Source organism: Haliotis rubra, unplaced genomic scaffold (genome assembly GCF_003918875.1).
Source record: "Haliotis rubra isolate DU_JTF1 unplaced genomic scaffold, ASM391887v1 Scf128, whole genome shotgun sequence".
Classification (NCBI taxonomy): domain Eukaryota; kingdom Metazoa; phylum Mollusca; class Gastropoda; order Lepetellida; family Haliotidae; genus Haliotis; species Haliotis rubra.
In genome coordinates, this window is record NW_025765203.1 from 1,438,110 (window position 1) to 1,461,189 (window position 23,080).

Consider the following 23,080-nt stretch of genomic DNA (forward strand, 5'->3'; position numbering starts at 1 on the left):
ACGTTTGTTATTCACCGCTTCGTAAGTATATGTACGAATGATACTGTTAAATTTACCTCGGTTTCCTTGTAGCCTCCGTGGCCTAATGGATAAGGCATCGGCCTCCTAAGCCGGACTGGTGACACTGAGTGAAAGCCGGGGATTGCGGGTTCGAGTCCCGTCGGAGGTGCTTTTTGACAAAATTATTTTTCAATTACCTACATTTTACATACACAGCAAGCAATTGGTATGCGTCATTTTAATCACCGTGATATTTGCTATACATAAGTTTACAATCTATAATTATAAAATACATTTGTGTTTAATTGGTTATTTCCCGAGATATTTCAGCTTTTTAATGTTTATCATCTGAATAGGATAATGAGAAATGTCCAAACAAAGGCATATATTGTAAGTAATCAGTGTGATGTTACCTGGCTTTATGTATATTTTTTTCTCCAAAAAGTTAGCAAAGGTAATGAAAGCAGTGAAAGTAAATACAAATATTTATGCCAAATCATCCTATATCACAACCCAAAAAAATAATGAAAAAACACACCAAAAGGTCTTTACCATTAGTGTACTATAGCACGGCAATACAGCAACATTACAAAACATCGTTGTCTCCCTAAACCTGTGTTAGTGGATTCTGGTGAGAATCATTGGACTCCACCAATAAACAACATAATATGCTGGCAAGAGGCAACTAAATGGGAGGGGTAGTCATGCTCGGATCCTTATTTTGTGGACCAGGCTCGTATCCTAATGTAGTGGACGGATTCTCATGATATCAACCACTGGATTGTCTGATCGATTACATACATACCGTCGGCCTACAGCTGCAACTATAGCTGGTGGAGACGTTCAGCGAAAGCAAACAGCAACAAAACGAGTAATGATGGAAACGCTCATAAAATCCTTGTTACCGATCTTGTTTTGCGATATTTTATAGTGCCTTTCATGGAACAACTTTTTCTGTTTACAACATGTAATTGTAGATTCAAAACACATAAAAACTAAAATATATGCAATGAACTAAACACAACAGGTATGTGTCATTTAACTGACCATAAATTTCATTATGGGTTCCTTAATATTCTTTCAAAGTTTTGTTATCGGATTCAGGATTTGAATATTAATTAGTCCCAGCAACTAACGCTTGTTGTCAGAGGCCATTTTTTAAAGTGGTTGGTCGGGCAATGGACAAAGTCACAATACCAATAACTGGATGGATTCCGCTATTTCCAGGCAACCGTTTGAAGAATGCTGAGAGCGACAATAAATTGGTTTTTTTGTTTGGTTGGTTGTTTTTTAACGCCGCATTCAGCAATATCCCAGCGTGACGGTTGTCTCTAAATAATAGTCTGGACCAGACAATCCGGTGATCAACATTATGAGCATCGATATTCGCAACTGGGATACCACCACCCGATTGCCTCTTACTCGACGTTAAGCAACAAATAGGACTTACCGAAATACTATCGGTCACCAATAACTATTTCACTGCATTAATAAATATGATTTAATGTGTTATTTATGTGTGAATCAATATCAAACTACATACATACTTTACCATACGTGAAATGGCTTCCTGTAAACATTCAGAAAATAGTTTTGTTTGAAACATTTAGTTAAAATATGAAAGACGAAAACATAAAAAGAAAAAGGCCAAAAGTTGTGAGTGTGTACCATTTGGGTTGTAGATCACACTCCTCCCTGTTTATACATATATGCCAGTTTTGACAGAAAGGGTGTCAAATATTTTTTCCGTAAAGCTTGTTCCGGATGGCAATTACGTATTCCCGCCAATGTGGCAACTATTCACTTGTGATGGCGATGGTTATGCTACAGAAACAAATTAAGTGTTATCATTTTTTCGTTTCGTCAGCTGCAGCGATCACAACAGCGTACTGAATATTCATGTGGGTGAGTGAGCAGAATGTACTACGTTTTTTCGAGCAACATCACGACGGGGAATCAAACACAGATCTGTTTGACAATTGGACCACACCTGAATGTTAAGTATAGAAGTGGTAACATTCACATTGTATATGCTTCTCCATAAAAATCATCATCACACCCATCCAGCATCACACCCAGCAGCCAGGGTACCTGGACTTCGGAGGATATCCGGTCAAACTGTACGGAACAGGTTGAGAGAGACTGGACTGAGAGCCCGGAGACCCGACGCCGGGACCGTGCTACGTCGTCGCCATCGCGCTCAACGTCTCCGTTATCTAAAATTATCCACTTGGTTGTATATTATTAGTATTATAGTATATTTATATAGCGCACATATCCACGCAACTGGTGCATGCTCAAGGCGCTGGTATTTGTCCCTCGATCATTGGATGTCAATCTCAACGGCACATCGTATTATCAATCTCAACTCCCTAGGGAGTATACAATTTGTATAGACATTTCCTTCTTCTAAATTGATGTAAAGATTCATGTACTAAACTCTATTTGTGGACGAGTTATACATGTTTGAAAATACAACATTTTCGCAACAGATTTCTGGGTTATGCGTTTCATTTTATGGAATAGTATATATATTCAGAGACTGAGCGTTAGTCTAGTACAGGCACGGCTCCGCGACCTGTGTGTAGGGTGGGTTGTATGGTGTACAGTAGACTTGCACAAGTCTCTAAGGTAATAATTAATAGTTTAAATGATAATTTCTAAAATATATATAATAATTATACATGTATTCCTCTGTATTCTGGCGTCCTGCAACTGTCAGCTTATCTAGACTTGCCTCTCTGAAGGATTGAATTACTATACATAGATGGGCTCAGCATTCAGTACAGCCTTGGAGCATGGCTAGGTGTACAGATGCAGACTGTCAGTTCAAGGATGTTGGATCTCAAAGATGTCGTTTAATCGTGCGTTCTGCAGCGGTGACTCTGTCGTCTGAAACACCACAAGTTGCTGAGTTACGTCCCTTAGGTGTGACAGTATCTCCGACGATAGACTTTCGATATCGCGATTCCCCCGATTGTGTTCTTTGTGTCAGTACTGCGCCATTGCTCGCGGATGTAATAAAACGTCACAGACAATGCACTTTCTTCCACATTCAACAGACTTTGTCGTTTAACTGTAATACTGGTCTGAGCGACCAAACGACATTTTGCTTTGGATACAACCATAGTACATATGCCATTTTGCTCGAAATTGTCGTTATTTCTTAAATGGGTTACTAGACTTTCCTGTAAAAAATAGAAAACCATTTTCTTATCTCAACGTATCTTTTTGTTTTAGTAGGCTTGTTTATTTTAAATTGTCTTCAATAGTATACAAGGGTTACACCTCATCTGAGTACCATATGCCTATAAAATACATTCATTGCTGCTGATTTACACACTCAAAGATACAAGAGTTGTGGGGAGACAACAAAATGTTTTCAGAAATTTGATATCTCTTGTATTTCCTTCCATGTGCCGGCCGGTATGTCGTGGAATGCATCAACAGCATGAAGAAAAATGCATTGCGGAAAAACGCGTGTTTATTTATAGGTATATTTGAGCAAATTGATTATGTTTCAGTCTATTGAACCTAAAATTCCTTTGAAAATGCATATTTATGTTTGAAACATTACATGCACGCTCCTGAAACCGCGAAAATGTCAGTGAAGACTGGCGAGATCGTGGGATCCACAAGTCTCTTTGTGGCGCATCGGAATTTACAACATATAATGGTTACACGGAAGATTTAGCCATACTCTTTGCATTGGATCACTTAACCTTGGCGTCAGATTGTGGAAAGTCCATATACTTTTGATTGTTAACATCTGTGGAGTGACAAAAAAACGATTTTTATTGCATATCCGGTCGATATGCTTTGTTTTCCAATAACTATTTGTCAACTTTGACCTCAGATTTTAACCAGTGCGCAAGCGCACCTGCTAGTCACATGGCTTCTTCAGCCAATCAATGCAGAGTTATGGCGGACGCCGCCAAGATCGTTTTGTTGGGGAAATGAGTGAAGTTTATCGAAGTCAGAATAAGCGATCAAAACATAACGTATTCGATCAGGTTCCCGAAATGGGAACCGTTTGATCTTTGGACGTGATTGGTGTGACCAATGGGTCCAGATGGCAGCCTGACTACGATATGTATGTTAACGGATCAAAGAAAAGCCTGATCAAGTGGTGATCGGTCGCCATTTTGTTAGTGAAATTTAAACAAGATACCCTGTCAATTGGGACAGTTTTCGAGTTAATGAGATATTATTGTTGATCGTTGTGTAGTGCACAAGGAGGAGGGGTAATCGCTTGTCAAGCAAGTGACCTCGATCGCCAGGAGATGTCTGCTAGTTCGAATACGACGCTCGCCAGCCTCTGGGTTGATGACGGTAAAAGAGAATTTATAGAATCTGTATTTTGCTTTGAAAAATGGTTGCAACAGTCAATACTATGCTAATTTGCATGACCGTTAATGATCATTTGAGTCGAGAGTTGATCGTTTGATTTATCTGTATGACAGATATGTAAAATACATACACGTATTTCGCTTACTAAGCACTGACGTCCTGAAGTGACCTCGACTTGAATCTGATCAACAAGCATGTCATCCTTCTATTGCCATGTGACAAATCGGTGTGCATACATTTTAAAAGCTGTTCAAAACCTACAGTATTCGTGCATCTTATGAGATAATGAATCATAAGATGGCAGGTTTACCAAGTATTGGTCATTCATTGGCAGTGAATTAGCCCAAATATAGGAGGAGCACCTTTGTATACACGTGTATGATCAACAGCTGATGTTATGTCACTGTTGTCCACCTCCGGCTTCCCAGCTAGTTAGGAAACGGACACTCTATGCCTTATATACACAGTGACAAATCAGTGAGATTTACATGTTAATGACATTACAGGCAGAGCCCTGCCGAAATTGTTATGCCAGAATAGATGCAAGCGTGATCATTTGAAGATCAGGGTGTGGAAGCTGCGGTGGCTGAGTGGTCTAGACGTCTGACTTTGTGTGGTGGCGATTAGGTGCCTGACTCTGAGGGTGTGGGTTCAAATCCCGGATGGGATTCAACCCAACAAAAGTACTAGAATGTGTACTTTACAAAGAAAGTGTAATCCCAAATATAACATGTTATCATTTGAAGAGTTTAGCATGATGTAGCATAATTGCAACTTTAATAATTTGGTTTGAGCTTGATATTGTTAGAGGATTCCCAGTATATTGGATGGCATCTGTAGAACTTGATATTTTTATCAGGATTTAAAAGCGAAGTAATTTTGTCCAATCAATCATTCATGGTTTACTGTTAATGTTTATACTGGGTGCTGGTGATCACCTAGATAAACCTGCCAGTGTGTGCTGCATAATTCTACATTTCTGACATGACTACAGGCCTTATGTTGAATGTTTATGTTTCTATCCTGTGTATAGAATCTAGAGTATGGAATATTATGAAAAGTAAAATAATAAAGATTCAAGATTGAAGACCAGAGGAGGTTTGGAGTATGGTTTCACTGGCTTGTAATGTTGCCAATCTGATTTGGGTTAATGCACTGTACATGAAGTGAAGTAAAGCAATATTTACTGTGATGCTGATAAGTATGCATTTCCCCACCCCATTTATGTCATCAGTACATGTTATGCTCTGTTGGTAGGTCAAGCCAGTCCAGTGAAACTAACTGCAGTCACTCCAACCAAGTCAGGAAGTCTGGAGCTCAAGGATGATCTTACAAAGTTCTACAAGGATACAGGCTTGGAGAGCTATGCTAAAGAGGTAGATATTTTACCTTTGACCTTGACAGTATTTAAATTAACATCAATAATAAGGCCAGTCCAAAATGGTGTCATGCAGACATATTTATTTGTTAGCTGCAGGATGCAATGTTATTTGATGCCTGCAGGAGGCAGAGTTACAATGAGTAACTCTGTAGTTGTCCATTTGTTGTCAGTATAAAGCAAAGTTGGTTGATATTGTTCAAATTTGATGGCAGGATAACAGGGGTGGAAATGACCCATTGCCCGACGCCCGAGTCCAGTGTTTTTTTCTGTCGGGCAAGCAAATTTGTATATCACACTGTACCGGTGTCCAGTTGATATTCCAATGTTAATTATGTTGTTTATTTAAAAAATCAACAAGAAAACGGCCGGTATAGTGGAAAAATTATCAGGGCAAGTGATTTTACATGTGCCACTGTACCAGAGTACACTAGCAATTTTAAAGTTATTTCCACCCCTGCGGATAACTTGTGGATGTCTCTTTATCTGTCAAATTTGTGACCGTGGCCTTGCATATCAACCGGGGTGACAATCTCATTCAAATCAAAGATTAGTTCTCACTACGACTGAATGAATATCTGAGGACATCCTTTATCAGTGATTGGTCACTTCTAAACAACATTTCATCTGCTGACCAATCAGAGTGTATCTGACCAGATGAGGGATATGACATTTAAAATATGTTTTCTAATTACGCAGCTTCAAAGAGGTTTAAATATCTAAACAGCTTCCTCAAACAAGGCTGCAATATTGACATTAGGTCATCTCCATTTACACATTTTGATGAGGCATTTTGATTTGTGGTTGATTTCAAACCAAAGAATTGAACAGGGTTCCATACTCAAAGAGAAGAGTGCTGGAGCATGTGAAATCATATATTATGGAAGTAAATAGGTCCAGGGTATATGTCATATTAAAATACAGACTTGATACACTGGATAATCCAGGATGACCAATGATCAGAGATTTCTTAAAAGAGCAGATCTGCAGTTCCTGTTGAAGTTGCCACAATGTACCTTAATTCATGATGTAGGTTTATGAAATCATCACTGTTGTATGGTCTGCTTGCATTATGGTACTAGCCTGCTGGCCCATCTTATTATCCCCCGCAACGCGTTTTGCGGGGGGTATTAAAATGGACTCCTTTTGGTAGTTTTGGAATTTTGAATAAAACATTTTTGGCGTTTCCATGGCAACAAGTTCGACTTAGAATGAAATTAGTGGTAGTACAATTTTCAGGAGCAGACTTCTAAAACCGTTCACTATTTCTTCACCAAACTTGGCACATCGATAGATCTGGTGGTGTACTGGTGCCTTTTGGTAGTTTTGGAATTCTGAATAAAATATTTTTGGCTTTTCCGTGGCAACAAGTTCGACTTCGAATGAAATTAGTGGTAATGCTCTTTTCCGGAGCAGAACTCTAAAACCGTTCACTATTTCTTCACCAAACTTGGCACATAGATAGATCTGATGGTGTACTGGTGCCTTTTGGTAGTTTTGGAATTCTGAATAAAATATTTTTGGCGTTTCCATGGCAACAATTTCGACTTAGACTGAAATTGGTGATAGTGCTCCTTTCTGGAGCATAACTTTAAAAACCGTTCAATACTCTCCTTCCACTTTTCTATATACACACCTAAATATTTGACATAATCATAACTCGTAGACATAATCATGAAGAGTATTTTGCCATTGCGGGGGATATTGATGACTTTGTCTTCTTGTATTATAGTTGTTGTGTTTTTTGTTTAACGTGGGGCTAAGCTAAGTTACAGCAATATGACAAAGGTCTTCAATCCACACAGTGGGGATATGATGACAAACATCAGCCAAGTCAGTGAGTCTGAGCACCCGATCCTGTTAGTCACCCCTTATGAAAAGCATGGGTTGCTGAACATTGATTCTAACCCAGCTCTTTACAGTTTATTATTTTGTAAGTGTCCTAAGGGATAGTACAGGGCTCGATTTAGTGCTTTGTTCCTTGCACTTGTGGAACCCAATATTACAAAGTGCAACCTAGTTATGAGTTAAGTAGGTTAACATATCTTATATCGAGCCCTGTAGTAGAATTTCAGGCTTTAGATTTGCTTGTGTTAACACTATTTGGGCTGTTAAATGTTTCAGGTTATGTTGTGTGTTCTCATTTATCAATGTCAGCTATGATATGAAATGTATTTACTGACATTGTTGAAAATCTGTTTGTTATTGTTATGTTCATATGTCATGAGAAACAAGGTACACGACCAATCAACATATTTAGCAGCCAAATTGGACTACGTGAAGTTTTTTTTTGAATGTGACAATGAATACCAGTGATTTTTCTTACATGTCTCACAAGTTGGCAGAAGACATCTTTCTGCCATGGACTCTTTCCAAATGGGCCTGGGGAATTCTTATAAGTTATGGGTTACAGTTTTGCATCCACATCCGCCCAGAAATTACAAGGACTGTGGAAGTGAATTTGGTGTGAAGGACACCAGCAATGCTGTTCCTAATAAGTCACCACTGAGTTCTGTTCCTAATCCTGGCTTTGAGGATTGCCTTTAAGTTTTGAGGCTGTATTCACTGTTGTGATAGTACTTCAATAGTACCTCATCAAGGCAAGCAGTTTGAACTGATATTTCAAGTTCAGGGTGTGCACCACACGAGCAATGTCAAGGTCACAACCCATCTCCAGTGCTCTGCTGAGACAGCAGCTTTGTTGATTGGCATATGATGATAAATAATAAACTTTACAACTTGCAGAATACAAGGTTCATCCTTTGTAATCTCGTCAGAGCAAATGACGAAAGCGTGAAATCAAAGATCGAGAAACCTCTTTATTCACGACTGTCAAGTAACCACCACGTTTGGGGATTTTACTGGATTTACTATTTTTCAGTTAGTACCGCGGAGCGCACCCATCTCACGTACAAGAGCCGATAGGCCGTCTCACGTGCACGTTCCGTATCTGACTGATAATATTATCAGTGTTCACGAATGGTGTTTCAAAGTAACAGGACATTGGGTCCTGTAAGTTTAAGATGTCTGTCTGACCCATTGAAAATTCACAGGACCCATGGAACAAAATTAAACACATATTTCAGATTTAACATTTCTTATAATTGGCATTGAAATTATTAACAAACATAAGAAAAATTAAGATAAAATAAACAGCAAACAAGTGTCACATGTCACATATAACAACTTCAGTCAAAGTCATTGTGAAATATACAGTCAGACACTGGGGCCGGTGGGTTGTAGACTTCTATCGGACCGTTGGCGAATCTGCCAGATTTGTCAGAGGGTCAGACACTATTCGCGAACACTGTATTATGCTCAGTGGGACATTGGGTGCAGTCATATAGATGGGCTTAATAGTTTGTAAGTCAATGACTCTCACAAATATTTTAGATCACTTGGATGAATGTCAGCATCCCAACTTCCCCTGCCTAATGCTTCTGAATTCGCTATTTCAGCCTTTCAGATTGAACTTTCACATATTATTAAATATAGTAGTCATAGTTCTGATAATACCAAAGATGTTTCTCCTTTAAATGCCTTCAGTAACACAGACTCGCCACCCACAAGTAGTAGTATACACAATGGGGAGTTGAGATAGCAAAGTGATTGGTTTCGGAACTGAAATTTTTAATTTTTATCCCCCCAGCATGTAGTTTTGGAATTCTGAATAAAATATTTCGTCTTTTCCATGGCAACAAGTTTGACTTAGCCTGAAATTGGTGGTTGTGCTCTTTTCCGGAGCTGAACTCTAAAACCGTTCAATATTTCTTCACCAAACTTGGCACTTAAATAGATCTGGATGTGTCCTGGTGCCTTTTGGTAGTTTTTGAGTTCTGAATAAAATATTTTTGGCATTTTCATGGCAACAAGTTTGATTTAGACTGAAATTGGTGGTAGTACACTTTTCCGGAGCTGAACTCTAAAACCGTTCACTATTTCTTTACCAAACTTGGCACATAGATAGATCTGGTGATGTACTGGTGCCTTTTGGTAGTTTTGGAATTCTGAATAAAATATTTTGGGCATTTCCATGGCAACAAGTTCGACTTAGCCTGAAATTGGTGATAGTGCTCTTTTCCTAAAACCATTCACTATTTCTTCACCAAACTTGACACATAGATTGGTCTGGTGGTGTACTGGTGCCTTTTTGGTAGTTTTGGAATTCTGAATAAAATATTTTTGGCATTTCCATGGCAACAAGTTTGACTAAAACAGAAATAAGTGGTAGTGCAGTTTTTCGGATCAGAACTCTAAAACCGTTCAATGTTTCTTTACCAAACTTGGCACATACATAGATCTGGTGGTGTACTGGTGCCTTTTGGTAGTTTTGGATTCTGAATAAAATATTTTGGGGATTTCCATGGCAACAAGTTTGACATAGACTGAAATTGGTGATAGTGCTCCTTTCTGGAGCAGAACTTTAAAAACCTTTCAATACTCTCCATCCACTTTTCTATATACACACCTAAATATTTGACATAATCATAACTCGTAGACATAATCATGAAGAGTATTTTGCCATTGGGGTATTGATGACTTTGTCTTCTTGTCATTTTTATTTTTCTTGGTTTCCATGGAAACGATTCAGACTTAGTTTCAAAAGGGAGGGGTAGGTTTCGTTTCCGGTGCACATCTCAAAAACTTCTTAATATCTTTCAGTAAAACTTGGCAGATATGTGAGGCAGATCTTGAAGCGGTGCCTTTTGCTATTTGCAGATAACTTGGCACATAGATAGATCTGGTGGTGTACTGGTGCCTTTTGGTAGTTTTGGAATTTTGAATAAAACATTTTTGGCGTTTCCATGGCAACAAGTTCGACTTAGCCTGAAATTGGTGGTAGTACACTTTTCCGGAGCTGAACTCTAAAACCGTTCCCTATTTCTTTACCAAACTTGGCACATAGATTGGTCTGGTGGTGTGCTGGTGCCTTTTGGTAGTTTTGGAATTCTGAATACAATATTTTGGGCATTTCCATGGCAACAAGTTTGACTTAGCCTGAAATTGGTGGTAGTGCTCTTTTCCGGAGCTGAACTCTAAAACCGTTCACTATTTCTTCACCAAACTTGGCACATAGATTGGTCTGGTGGTGTGCTGGTGCCTTTTGGTAGTTTTGGAATTCTGAATAAAATATTTTTGGCATTTCCATGGCAGCAAGTTTGACTTAGCCTGAAATTGGTGGTAGTGCTCTTTTCCGGAGCTGAACTCTAAAACCGTTCACTATTTCTTCATCAAACTTGGCACATAGATTGGTCTGATGGTGTGTACTGTTGCCTTTTGGTAGTTTTGGAATTCTGAATAAAATATTTTTGGCATTTCCATGGCAACAAGTTCGACTTAGCCTGAAATTGGTGATAGTGCTCTTTTCCGGAGCTGAACTCTAAAACCGTTCACTATTTCTTCACCAAACTTGGCACATAGATTGGTCTGGTGGTGTACTGGTGCCTTTTGGTAGTTTTGGAATTCTGAATAAAAAAATTTTGGCGTTTCCATGGCTACAAGTTTGACTAAGCCTGAAATTGGTGGTAGTGCTCTTTTCCGGAGCAGAACTTTAAAACCTTTCAATACTCTCCTTCTACTTTTCTTCTTGTTGCACCTGAGGGAGACAGGGTGTATTCACTTTTCTTAATTCTTGACAAGAAATATAAAGGTCCTGCAGGTATTAAATTTTGCAGTACAGAATACAACACCATGTCATTATTTACGGGACCCTCATGATTCCAGTAAGTTCTGTCAACCCCAAGTTTTGTATCTTATGAAAAAAAACCACTTGAGGTCTGCTCATGTAGTACTAGAAGGTACAAGCTCTAGGGACATCTTATAACATGAACTTCCTGACTTTCATGCTGTATTTAGAAAACTTGTACATTCTAAAAAAAACATGTGAAACACATATTTGGAAAAGTCATTAAAGTTGTGTTGAGTCATGGTCATTCACAAAGATTTACCAATGATGTGATTAAGCAAATATTGACTATAATGTAGAGATTGTGTACATAGCAAACCAATATACTTAGAGTGATCTTGACATTTAATCCCTGCCAGCTAAATGGTGGACAAGTGTCAACTGAGAGCTAGGTGGTGCTATGAATATAAAGTCTGTGTACCATCCTTTCGAAATATTCTGACTCATACTTTCATTCAAGGTGATTATTTATATCACCTCACCATGTTAACTTGGTTAAGCGTTAACTGATTGAGACAACCAATTTTTACACTAACAAGTCTGACCACATATTAAATTCAGTTAGTGGACCGACAAATGTTGAAAGCTGCTGTCTTGTCCAGTCTGACCAGGAACTAAACTGGACTTTACTTCCTGCACGTTTTGACTGACTATGCTTGCTGGGCTAAAGTGTTTATGAAGCGAAGTTATTTGTGATTCCTGTAGCATTAAAATCAGGTCATAATGCTCACTACTGCTGCACAAAGATCTGTGGTGGACATCACATTATAGGTCTGGTCAGTACAACCTTTCATCTGACCACAGCACCGCTTTCGGGATTGTTTGTGATTCACAATACACTGTTAATAACTTTCAGAATGAAAACAATCCATTGAGGGTCAAGGAAAGAATAGGCCCCCAGTATTCCAGTATAAAGAGGGATAAGTGATCAGTCTTTGTTGATTGCTTGTTTAGGTTTTCGTATGTCGCTCATGCTGTCAAACACTGGTTTGTTTGGTCAAGACTAGATAGCAACATTTTCTCACACACTCACAAATAAATCCCTTGCAAAGTTTCCACTTAAGCAGAAAAAATGTACGAATTCCACATAGCTGGAAATGCATTAAACTAAACAACCTACCCTGCTTGTCAACCAAGGAACCCAATATTCTGAAGGTGTCACTTGAGAACTAATGTTTGTTCAAAAGGAATATATTTTATTCTGTTTTTACACTTTATGGGCTGCCTATGGGCTACCTCTGTGGTGAAGTGGATAGAGCAGAAGGGTACTGGTTTGGGTTCTTTCAGCAACAATCTTTTGAAAGCTCAGACTTATTGTGTTTCTAAATAAGACATACAGACAGTATTGAAAAACAAGATTTTCTTTTGTGGTTGAGCTTGTTACATGTGTCACAATCAGATCTGTTTATATTAACAGGGCAAGAATAGCCTTTGTCAGACAAATCTATTTAATTAGGGACTGCCATTACTTCTGCATTACCAGTTAGCTAATGAGTCTGGTTTATGGATGAAATATGAGGCCCCGGATTAGGAGAATGTAATCCATTTGAACAGACATTCGTGACTACAGACTATTGCCCTTGAACAGAGTCAAGGAGCAAGGGATTGCCTCCCCAAACTGTGAACTCTCTCAGTGCAGTGTTAAATTTGGTGTTTTTAAGACTATTGTGGTTCAACAGCAGTTTGATTGACTTCAGCACTGACTTGGTTGTCTTTTTGTTGGAGATGATATGCATCAGCTTTAGGAGATTGCAAGATCTTTGTCGGGTCACGTTGGAATTTATTGAAAACTATTTTATTGTAAACGTTGCAGTTCCAATGAGTTATTAGAATTGATATTCGATAAATTTGTACTGATATAGCATTGCCATCAATGATTTACAGTCAGGCATTGTTGTGTTGAAGTTGGATGGTCCTACTTATTTGAGTTATCACAGGTTTGACACAACCGACAATGCAATCTCAAGTAAAATCACCAATTCAAGACAAACAACTCAGTTTTTGCAGCATGTTCTCAGTGTATGAAATAAGGCCTGTCCAACCGCCCAAGACAGGCTAGATTTCTGACGGACGGTCAAAATTTACAGCTTGCCAGCCCGATGGTCTGGTAAAAAATTCAGATTACATGTTCCATATATATGAGTAAATTCACCATATCTTAAAATCTATTTTTCAAATTGAGCATTACATATAGACTTGACAATTACTGTTTGCACATTGAACTATCGTATCACAATCTCAAAGCACTGCGTTGACATACAATGTATATATATTATCACTAAAACAGTGACACCTATCCATGTAACATGTAGTAAATACATCTCTCAGGTTTATAAAATTATTCATTGTAACTAAACTTGAGTTACTTTCTTTGGATTGTCTGGTCTGTTTAAATACATTTTGGGCTGGTAACATTTTGAAGTAACCAGCCCTGATGTCTGGCTGGGTTTGGGCCATATTTCGTACACTGATGTTCTGAAAACTTGGAGTTTCCACTCTTCCACAAGGACACCTTAAAAATAGGTCATTTTGTGCCAGGCCAGTGGTCACTTGCTTTTCCAAGCAATTACTCAATTATTGTAGTTTAATGGACAAAACTGTACAGTTGTAAAATGTTATTCAAGTGGAAAGGTTCTGAAAGACAACCATCATTTTTTTCATCACCAGCAACAGTTGGTAGCTTAGCTGAAAGGTTACGATTCCAGATCATTCAAACAAAGATTTGAAAGAATGCATTACACGGACAGCCCCTTTTCTTCAAACAGGATGATGGGGCATTGGAAGTGTGTTTGTCACACCCAGTTGTGGATGAACTGTTGACCACACCGGTTACATCAGGTTACGGTTGGACCCAGGCTGAAACCAGCTTTATTGTCCAGTATAAATCAGTCCACACAAAGAGCCTGATCTAGTGTGTGTGGATGAGACCAGCCTGTGTTGATAAGCAGGGAATGTTTACAAGGGGCCAGTCACCCAAAACAGGGAAATAGGGCCTGTGCTTTGTTAAGACTGGGCATTTGGGAAAGACAGGGGCCATTGGTCCTTAGGCTAGGGTGAAGGCTTTAACTGTTTCCTGGACCTACGAAAGAGTGATCTTGCAAATGTGTTCATCATACTCTCATTGTAGTTAGCAGACATACAAATTATTGACACACTTTCCCCACTCAGTCTTACAATACCTAGATTTAAAAGCAGAAGAAAGATATTTGATAGTTCATTGTGCTTTGGGATATGTGTGTGTGTTTCTGCTATCAGACATGAGAATGAGATCGATGTAAATCTGCAATAAAAGACCCCAGGCTAAATTTTCAGTGTTTTTTGTGCTTTGCCGGTCTCATGGCTGATCTATTCATTTTACTTGACATTTCACCTGATTTTAGTCTTAAAATACAATCGTTAGTTATTTTTCGTTATAGTCTGTTCAATTCACCGGTCCGATTTTGAGCCAAACGGACTATACTGACTGGTTGGACGTAGTGGCTAAATGATGTCACAAGCACGTTACTTTGAAAAGTTAAGTTATAGCAACTGAAAGAAGGTGAGGACCACCTGTGCTTCAGTAAGGGGGCGCAACATTACAGTTATACTGGTAAATTGAGGTTCATTCTTTCCACAACATATATCACAAAATTTCACTGTGTAGTGCTAGGTATATCAAATGATTCCAGACAGAGTTTGTATCATGTGTTCAATGTTATACACATGTTAAATGCTTTCAAATGTTTCTGTAATTTCAGAATGCAAGATCACAAAGATAGAGGTTTATTCCCATTTACATCCCTTTTGTGCTTTACCATAATTTCTGTGTGGTGGGGTAGCCTAGTGGTTAAAGCGTTGGCCGAAGACCCGGATTCGAATTCCCACATGGGTACAATGTGTGAAGCCCATTGCTGGAATATTGCTAAAAGCGGTGTAAAACCAAACTCAGTCAGTCAGTCAGTCATACTCTTGCATCAACAAGCTATGATTTTCTTCTGTTAAATTTCTGGAAAGTCAACACAAGGAAATCCACACAAGTAATCAAATGGTTGACTTTCATTGAAAAAATACCTACATTGTGTGAAACTATTTAAAGTTAAATATTGATATTTTCTTCACATTGATTGTACAGCTCCACTTGCTGTTGTAGAAGCCCTATGGAGTTGAAGTGTTGCTGTCACTTTGATGTTAAAAGATATGTAAAATCCTTCACTGATCAATTCATACACTGATGTTTCAGATTGCTTCAAATTCAAAATTCAAAATTTAGAATTAAAGAAAATATTGTGATATGTATTGGAATACAGCCTTAAGAATCATAAAATAATATTCCCGTTCTTTATCTGCATCTTCAGTTGACTGGTATAATATGGGTTGCATGTATTTTATGCTTACTCAGGAAAGTAAATGGCTTGTGTTAATGTATGTTAATGTTGAAATGGGAAATATTACACTCTGTACTAAAAACTTCGAGACAACTACTCTGTGCATTGCTCTCACTCAGAGTCTCAGCATCATTGGGAGTAGATTTTAGTTTATTGATTGTTATTACTTCAGCTCATAAGACAAAAATGAAAGATGCTAGATGTGGGTTTGGAGCAGTGGCTCAAGTCTCAGAGGAAGTCATGAGTTGAAAGATACAAGGACTAAGTCAAATCAACAGTGTTACAGCACTGTAACCTGTTACCAAGAAAGGAGATGACAATTAACTCCACAGGTGGCCAGTACTTACTGCAGGGCTGTGGACAATCTTATAATGAATTAATATGCTTCAGAACATCCTCACCAATGAATTTGAAGTATATCAAGATGGGAGAAAATATGTCCAAGATTTGAAAATTGGCAAAAGGACTTGAAACAACAGTTCACTATACTCCCTAATTGCCTCCTATAAAACACCAATTTACTATGGCCAGTTAACACTAATCCCACCCAACAACCCTTAGTGCAATTGGTGTGTCCTAAGCAAGCTTGACTGGAGAGTTGTATTGTTTGGTGTGGATCATCACCAGTCACTGGTGCATGACGGATGTTGGAGGAGACAATGGAGAGAGTAGCTGCTGTGGCTGCTGAGCTCATCTGGACAGGGCTTATCAACACAAATACTGCTAATGGCACTTGCACCTAATTACATAGCTTGCCACTCACTCGGCTGGTGGGGACAACGTGGAGACTGTTGAAAATCTCACTGTAGTCTGTCAGTTGGGTTCCTGCTTGAAGGGTAGGTAGGATGTGGATTTTGAAATTTGGGGATTTGTGGGGTTGTTGAATCTGGAATAGGCTGTTGGGTTACCCCCTGTAGACTCACAGGTTCTGTTTGAAAGTTGTCATGGGGTAGGAGTTTGGATGGATACACGTGGTGATGAAGGAAAGAAGAATGTGGGTCTTGTTTCATTGGTGAATGCGAATATGTGCATGTTTTGTGTCTTTATAACATGAAGCTTAGAAAAGAGAAAGATCCTCACTAAATTGGAGGAAAATGATGTTTTGAACTTTCACTGGTGTTTGGATGCAAGGATACACACATGACTATTCGACCAGAGTGAGTTGGTTGTTGGAAACCCATGTGTATGACATTTGTAAATGAATATCAGTGCTCCTGGTCATTTTGATGGTGATGTTTGCTGGAAGTGAGTGATGAAGTGAGTTAGGAAGCTATGCTTCCTTTAATATTGGGCAAGGATAGGATTTCAAACATGCAGGGATTGAATGACAGTCAAGTTTCCAGTGTTTGTCAGTCTCTGTTGCTCACAAAACTTAAAATATTTCCTACCTTCTATGTAGCAGGACATTTGCAGTTTTGACAAATTGTTTTCCATGGGATTCTGTAAAGGCAGCTGAGGCTTTAGGGCCTATTGTTGAAACTATGGACTTGTTATAAAAGGTTTCATCTTGGATGTTTACAGTGTGGTTCAGAATTCGAAAATATTCAATGGTTTGTAATAGCATACTTTCCCTCAGTTCAGTTTCTAAAGGGTAAAATCTATGTATAGCTATTTGTTTTTGAAACCTGTTGCATTACCAAGTGCTTAATGTCAACAGTATAAAATGTCTCATGGATGACTTATGAAATGTGGCCAGTACAAACAGACGTCTTTCTTTACTTGTAATACAATGCACGGCTCTTAAAATAAAACAAATTTTTAACCAGAAATGATATAAATGCTAAGCCACTGCCTATCCTTAGAAGCATTCTAGAGTGGGTGAAATATAACCCAAGGTATGGCCAATCAATAAGAATTGGGTTGATCATTGGTCTCTGTTGCCGAGATTCAACAAGCATGGTAGGGGAATTTCCAACCGACAGCTAGTAACCAATGCTGTAGCTGTGGTTCTTTTGAAAGCTGACTGGTGTCTCTTTGTTCATTCCATCACACATAAACTGGGGTCACAGAAGCGGTGACTGACTGGGCCAAGCGAGAAACACCTGTCGCTGATTATAATAAGAAAGCCCCAAGATGAAGGCGAGACTGTCGGGTCAACCTGGGGTGGCTTGCTTGTTGTATGTACTTGGCCTTCATCTTGGATTGTGGAAGGAGTAGATGTCATATTCATTGGACAACAAGCTGCTTGGTGTTTATAGCACATGGACAGATAGGCTGTGGGGTTTTGAGGAATTTTGTGGATTTTTGAGGTTTGTGTGTTGCTACCAAATGTGTTTTTAGAGTTTAATATTTGAATTTATCATGCCTTTTTCTTTTCCTTTCTGTTTTTGTTGTTTGACAGCTCATGGTTTTGAATGTTTATTGGCATTGTGCAGTTCTCAGATGAGAACGGTCATGCTTTAACAATTTTGTGAAAATGAAAATGAAATCTATTTCTGCTGTTCATGAAATGATCACATGATGACTTGATTATTATGATATGACATTTTATGTATGTTGATATGTTTTGGAGGTTGTTGAAATAGATCATTGATCATGCTCATGACAGGTGTAGTATAAATGAAGTCTTTTTTTTATTTATATACCCGATTGGAAATGTCTAGACTTTTTCAAAACATTTGTTTGAATTTTTGAAGTCATAAGTTGGTGCTGTTTTTGTCCCTGGATACTTGGTTATAACTTATACAGAGTCCAACAGTGTTAATTTTACCTCCATCCACTTGTCGAATCATGTTTTTCATTGCATCTTAATCATTTAAATATTTACGTGTACACCCCTCTATTGACATCGTCTGTCATTTTCTGTATCATGTGAGACTACATTTGAATAACAAACTGTTATAATCTGCCTCGGCTCCATCTGATCGCCAACTGAAGTGCTCACTACAAGAGCTCTGACATCAAGTACTCAATTGTTGAATCGATAATGCAGTAATCTGAGGTTTGATAACAGATATTGTTGTCTTTGTTTGTAAGCCTACTTGACAGATTCTACTGTGCTGTTATTTATACACTAGCTCACCATAATTTCTGAACCAGGTTCATTGAACAAGGTGCTTGAAATTGTTTTCAGAATGACATTTTGTAAAGACGTCTTGTCATGCTTGTAGACACCATTGTAGCTGCTGTTGTTTATGCAGTCTGAGCTGTGTTCTCTGAACCAGCTGGAAATACTGTATTTCTTGCAGTGGAAATGTAAACAAGACTCAGAGTCATTTACTAGTCATCATCATAGCCCTTGCTTTGGCTGAAGGCTACCTGGGGTAGCTTAGTGGTTAAAGCGTTTATTCTTCACACCAAAGACCCAGTTCAGTTCCCCACATGGGTACAATGTGCGGAGTCCATTTCTGGTGTCCCCCGCTGTGGTATTGATGAAATACTGCTAAAAGCGGCATAAAAATAAACTCACTCACTCACTCACTGACTGAAGGCTGCCTTGTATGTTGTGGTATGAATGGAATACTGTTAAAAGCATTGTTAAACCCAACTCACATACACTTCGGATGGAATGCCAATGGGTTTTATAGCTTGAGAGAGTTAAGTCTCAGTAGGATCTCTCTGAATTGATCTTCAGTAACCCATGCTTGTCGTAAGAGGCGACTAACGGGATCGGGTGGTCAAGGCTGGCTGACTTTGTTGACACATGTCATCAGTTCCCAATTGCGCCGGTCGATGTTGACCGATCACTGCTGTTAATCACTGGATTGTCTGGTCCAGACTCGATTATTTACAGACCGCTGCCATATAGCTGGAATATTGCTGAGTGCGGCATAAAACTAAACACTCACTCACTCAGTGAGGAATTGCTGAACATATGTTCAGTGTTCTGTAGTGATTCAGAGTGAGCTGGAGCTGGGTGTTCCAACTTGATGAATTTAGTCATAGTGTGTCTCATTTTCAGACAGTTTAGGATGTTGCTCATATTATCGACCACTAATCTAGGTGTGCCCATTTGATGAATTGTGTGCTGCTCACACTACCAGCCACTAGTCTGTCTGGTCCATCATCCATCCCCCAGTGTTCAGAATTGTATTCAGGATGCTGTCATTTCCATGGGGTCAGCAAGACTCTGCATCTGTTTCCTATTATCATCTGTCTGTACCAATAATATGATATTTGGATGACAATTTGAAGTTTATGACGTTCAGCTTATTGTTGACATTTTTCATTACTGAAGCAAGAAGGTGCATAAAATGTTTCTGAAATATTATAATGTAAATTCTACAAATCAGGAAGCTACATCTTTAACATCGATAAGAATATTTTCCTTATAGCAATGATTTGGTATAAAACTTTTGAAATTTATAATTTACAGTTGTTAGCCTCTGTCCTGCCTCAGTCATAAACATGAAATTAATTGTATTCTGTACTTTCCCATAAAAGACATTTCGATATTGTTCATTCACCATACATGATTTGGTTTTGAAGATTTGTGAAACCCGAGTCAAATTCTGCCATTATGAACATATTCTGTATGAATTTATGTTTGTTTCAGACTGGTATCATTGATTCACATGGTGAATTGCGGGGATTCAAAGACCATAAAACTCGTAAGTATTTCAGAAGTTATTCACTGCAAGTAAATGTCAGGACTGAAATACTTGCGGCAGGATAGTTTCTGTCTGGATATCTCACTAATTAAGAAGAAAAAAAATCTCAAGAAATGTTGTATGCCCAGTCATCCATCTGAAAATTGTGTTTGTATGCAGAGATCATATTATGTTACTGACATTAACCATAAAAAAGGGCGGTCATCAGCCTTTAGAATTACTCTCTCTGTTTCTTAGTGATTTCTGATATGTTGATATTGAAGGTGAATTTCAACTTCTATTTTGATTTAACCACTATAACTATTCACGTCATAATACATTCTTTGTTTTTCAGCCATACTTGTTGCGGTGCCCATCGCCTCACCAGCCAAGATGTCACCTTACAAAGTAGAGCCACAACTGCTTCCTAAAGCCATCAATGCACAAGTAAGAACCATACATTTGTTGTTGGGGTGGTCGAAAAGAGTAAAGCATTCTCTCATCATGCAGAATAATCGGGTTCAATTCCCCACATGGGCACAATGTGTGAAGCCCATTTCCGATGTCCCCCAGCATGATATTTAAGGAGTATTGCTAAAAGCAGTGTAAAATCATACTCACTCATAAAAGTGCAAGTTGTTCTTAGCATGTTGAGATGGCTCAACATCATCGTGGTTCAAACAATGTCTACCGTGGGTTTGTTCCACGAAATAGTCTTACCGTTAACATCTAATGATAGTCAAAACACGAAATGCTGTAATTTCACTTTATCTTTGAACAAATTGATTTTAAGGAACTGATGTTGTGATATTACTGGAGTCTCTAAGAAGTGGGTGGCGTTAACTCGAAAATGTGAATCTGGCATAGGTTTTATGAACATTTGAGTATTTATGGACAAGGTATGGTAGCCTGGTTAATTGTTTCATGTGATTTTTCTATTTCTTCTGTAATTTTTATCCAAATGACATTTAGTTACTCAATGCTCTGTTGGAAGTGTGCTTACCAGTAATCACTTCAGTTATGTGTTTATGAGTTCAAGGTCATTGGTCATCAGGTTCACAATCTAATGAATGTAGCTTGGAAAAGACCAGATCATATGTGACTGAGAGAAATATTTAGTTGTGTAATCATCTAGAACTGCATTTCTGCAGTATTACCAAGTTGTCAAACGACTTACGTATGTGTGTCTTCACCACCAGGGGTCTCCACATATGATTGCGTCCAGTCCTCGACATATGATGCCGGTTGATCCAACCTCACCCTGGTCGGCCAAGAAGCGAGGAGCAGGGGAGATAACTATTGAAGCTGATTATGGGGATAAGTAAGTTCCGTCTCACTTGATTATCTTAGTCCTTCATTGCTGTTTTAATACAGTGTACTTAGTGACAATAGTCCATATTTTTTACACAACACATTTTATGCAACACTCCTTTGTCATGATGTATTTGTTTTGATTTAGATTTGACCATAGTACTTTGATTATGCCCTAGAATTTTTGCACCACTTAGCCATTAAAGCTGAAAGTGTACATGCTTGTTCCCACCAATGTTGACATCTGAATTTGTTCAAGGGGTTCAAATCCAGTTTTCAATATGGCTGCTATTTATGGCCATTATTTGTCTGTTGTTTGTGGAGAATCTAATGAATGTCTTAGTACATGGTAATTTAGCAGTGGGATACAGAAAATTTAATGCTTGAAATCCATAAAGTATTGCCCTATGACCATGCGCTTAAATTCTTTCAAAAGGCATTTGAGCTGTTTACACAATTTCTTCTCTTAAATTATTTGACTGAGGGAGGTAAACTTTTTACTGTTTCTTCATGGTACCATCTTGTTTTGTTATACCCTTCAAGGCATTTTGTGGTGTGTGTGTGTGTGAGAGAGAGAGAAACGGACTCTCTCTGTCCGTCCATGCACATTTGTCTTTTCCGGAGCATTACTTAAAAACCGTTCAATGTTTCTTCACCAAACTTGGCACATAGGTAGATCTGGCTGTCTACTGGTGCCTTTTGGTAGTTTTGGATTTCTGAATAAAATATTTTTTTGCATTTCCATGGCAACAAGTTTGACTTAGACTGTAATTGGTGGTAGTGCTCTTTTCCGGAGCAGAACACGGCACATAGATAGATCTGGTGGTCTACTGGTGCCTTTTGGTAGTTTTGGAATTCTGAATAAAATATTTTTGTCATTTCCATGGCAACAAGTTTGACTAAAACTGAAATTAGTGGTAGTGCTCTTTTCCGGAGTTGAACTCTAAAACCGTTCACTATTTCTTCACCAAACTTGGCACATACATTGGTCTGGTGGTGTACTGGTGCCTTTTGGTAGTTTTGGATGTCTGAATAAAATATTTTTGGGATTTCCATGGCAACAAGTTTTACATAGACTGAAATTGGTGATAGTGCTCCTTTCTGGAGCAGAACTTTAAAAACCTTTCAATACTCTCCTTCCTATTTTCTATATACACACCTAAATATTTGACATAATCATAACTCGTAGACATAATCATGAAGAGTATTTTGCCATTGCGAGGGATATTGATGACTTTGTCTTCTTGTTCAAAGCTGTACTGCCCTAACTATACTTGAATAATATTGTAATGGTCCAAGGGTAAGTATTACCACATATAATGGATTTACAAGTAAAGGATTCAAGTCCTTTTATTCAAACTGACATTTTGTTTTGACTTACCAAACATGCTAAATACTTGCTGGCACTAATCTATGAGACAGTGTTTTCAGCAAGAGGTCATTTTGAAACTTGCAGATATTA

The 23,080-nt window shown here is 38.4% G+C and overlaps 1 protein-coding gene across 1 annotated transcript in view; it reads left to right on the forward strand.

The window, feature by feature from the left end:
- The first annotated feature begins 3,928 nt into the window (after nt 1-3,928).
- Nucleotides 3,929-23,080, forward strand: part of LOC124266777 (transcription factor Dp-1-like) — a 29,774-nt gene continuing 10,622 nt past the window's right edge. Inside the window, 5 exon segments of the mRNA XM_046701571.1 lie at nt 3,929-4,332; nt 5,608-5,726; nt 20,274-20,328; nt 20,663-20,754; nt 21,507-21,628. Of these exon segments, the coding sequence (XP_046557527.1) occupies nt 4,284-4,332; nt 5,608-5,726; nt 20,274-20,328; nt 20,663-20,754; nt 21,507-21,628 (437 nt within the window). The 5' untranslated portion in view covers nt 3,929-4,283.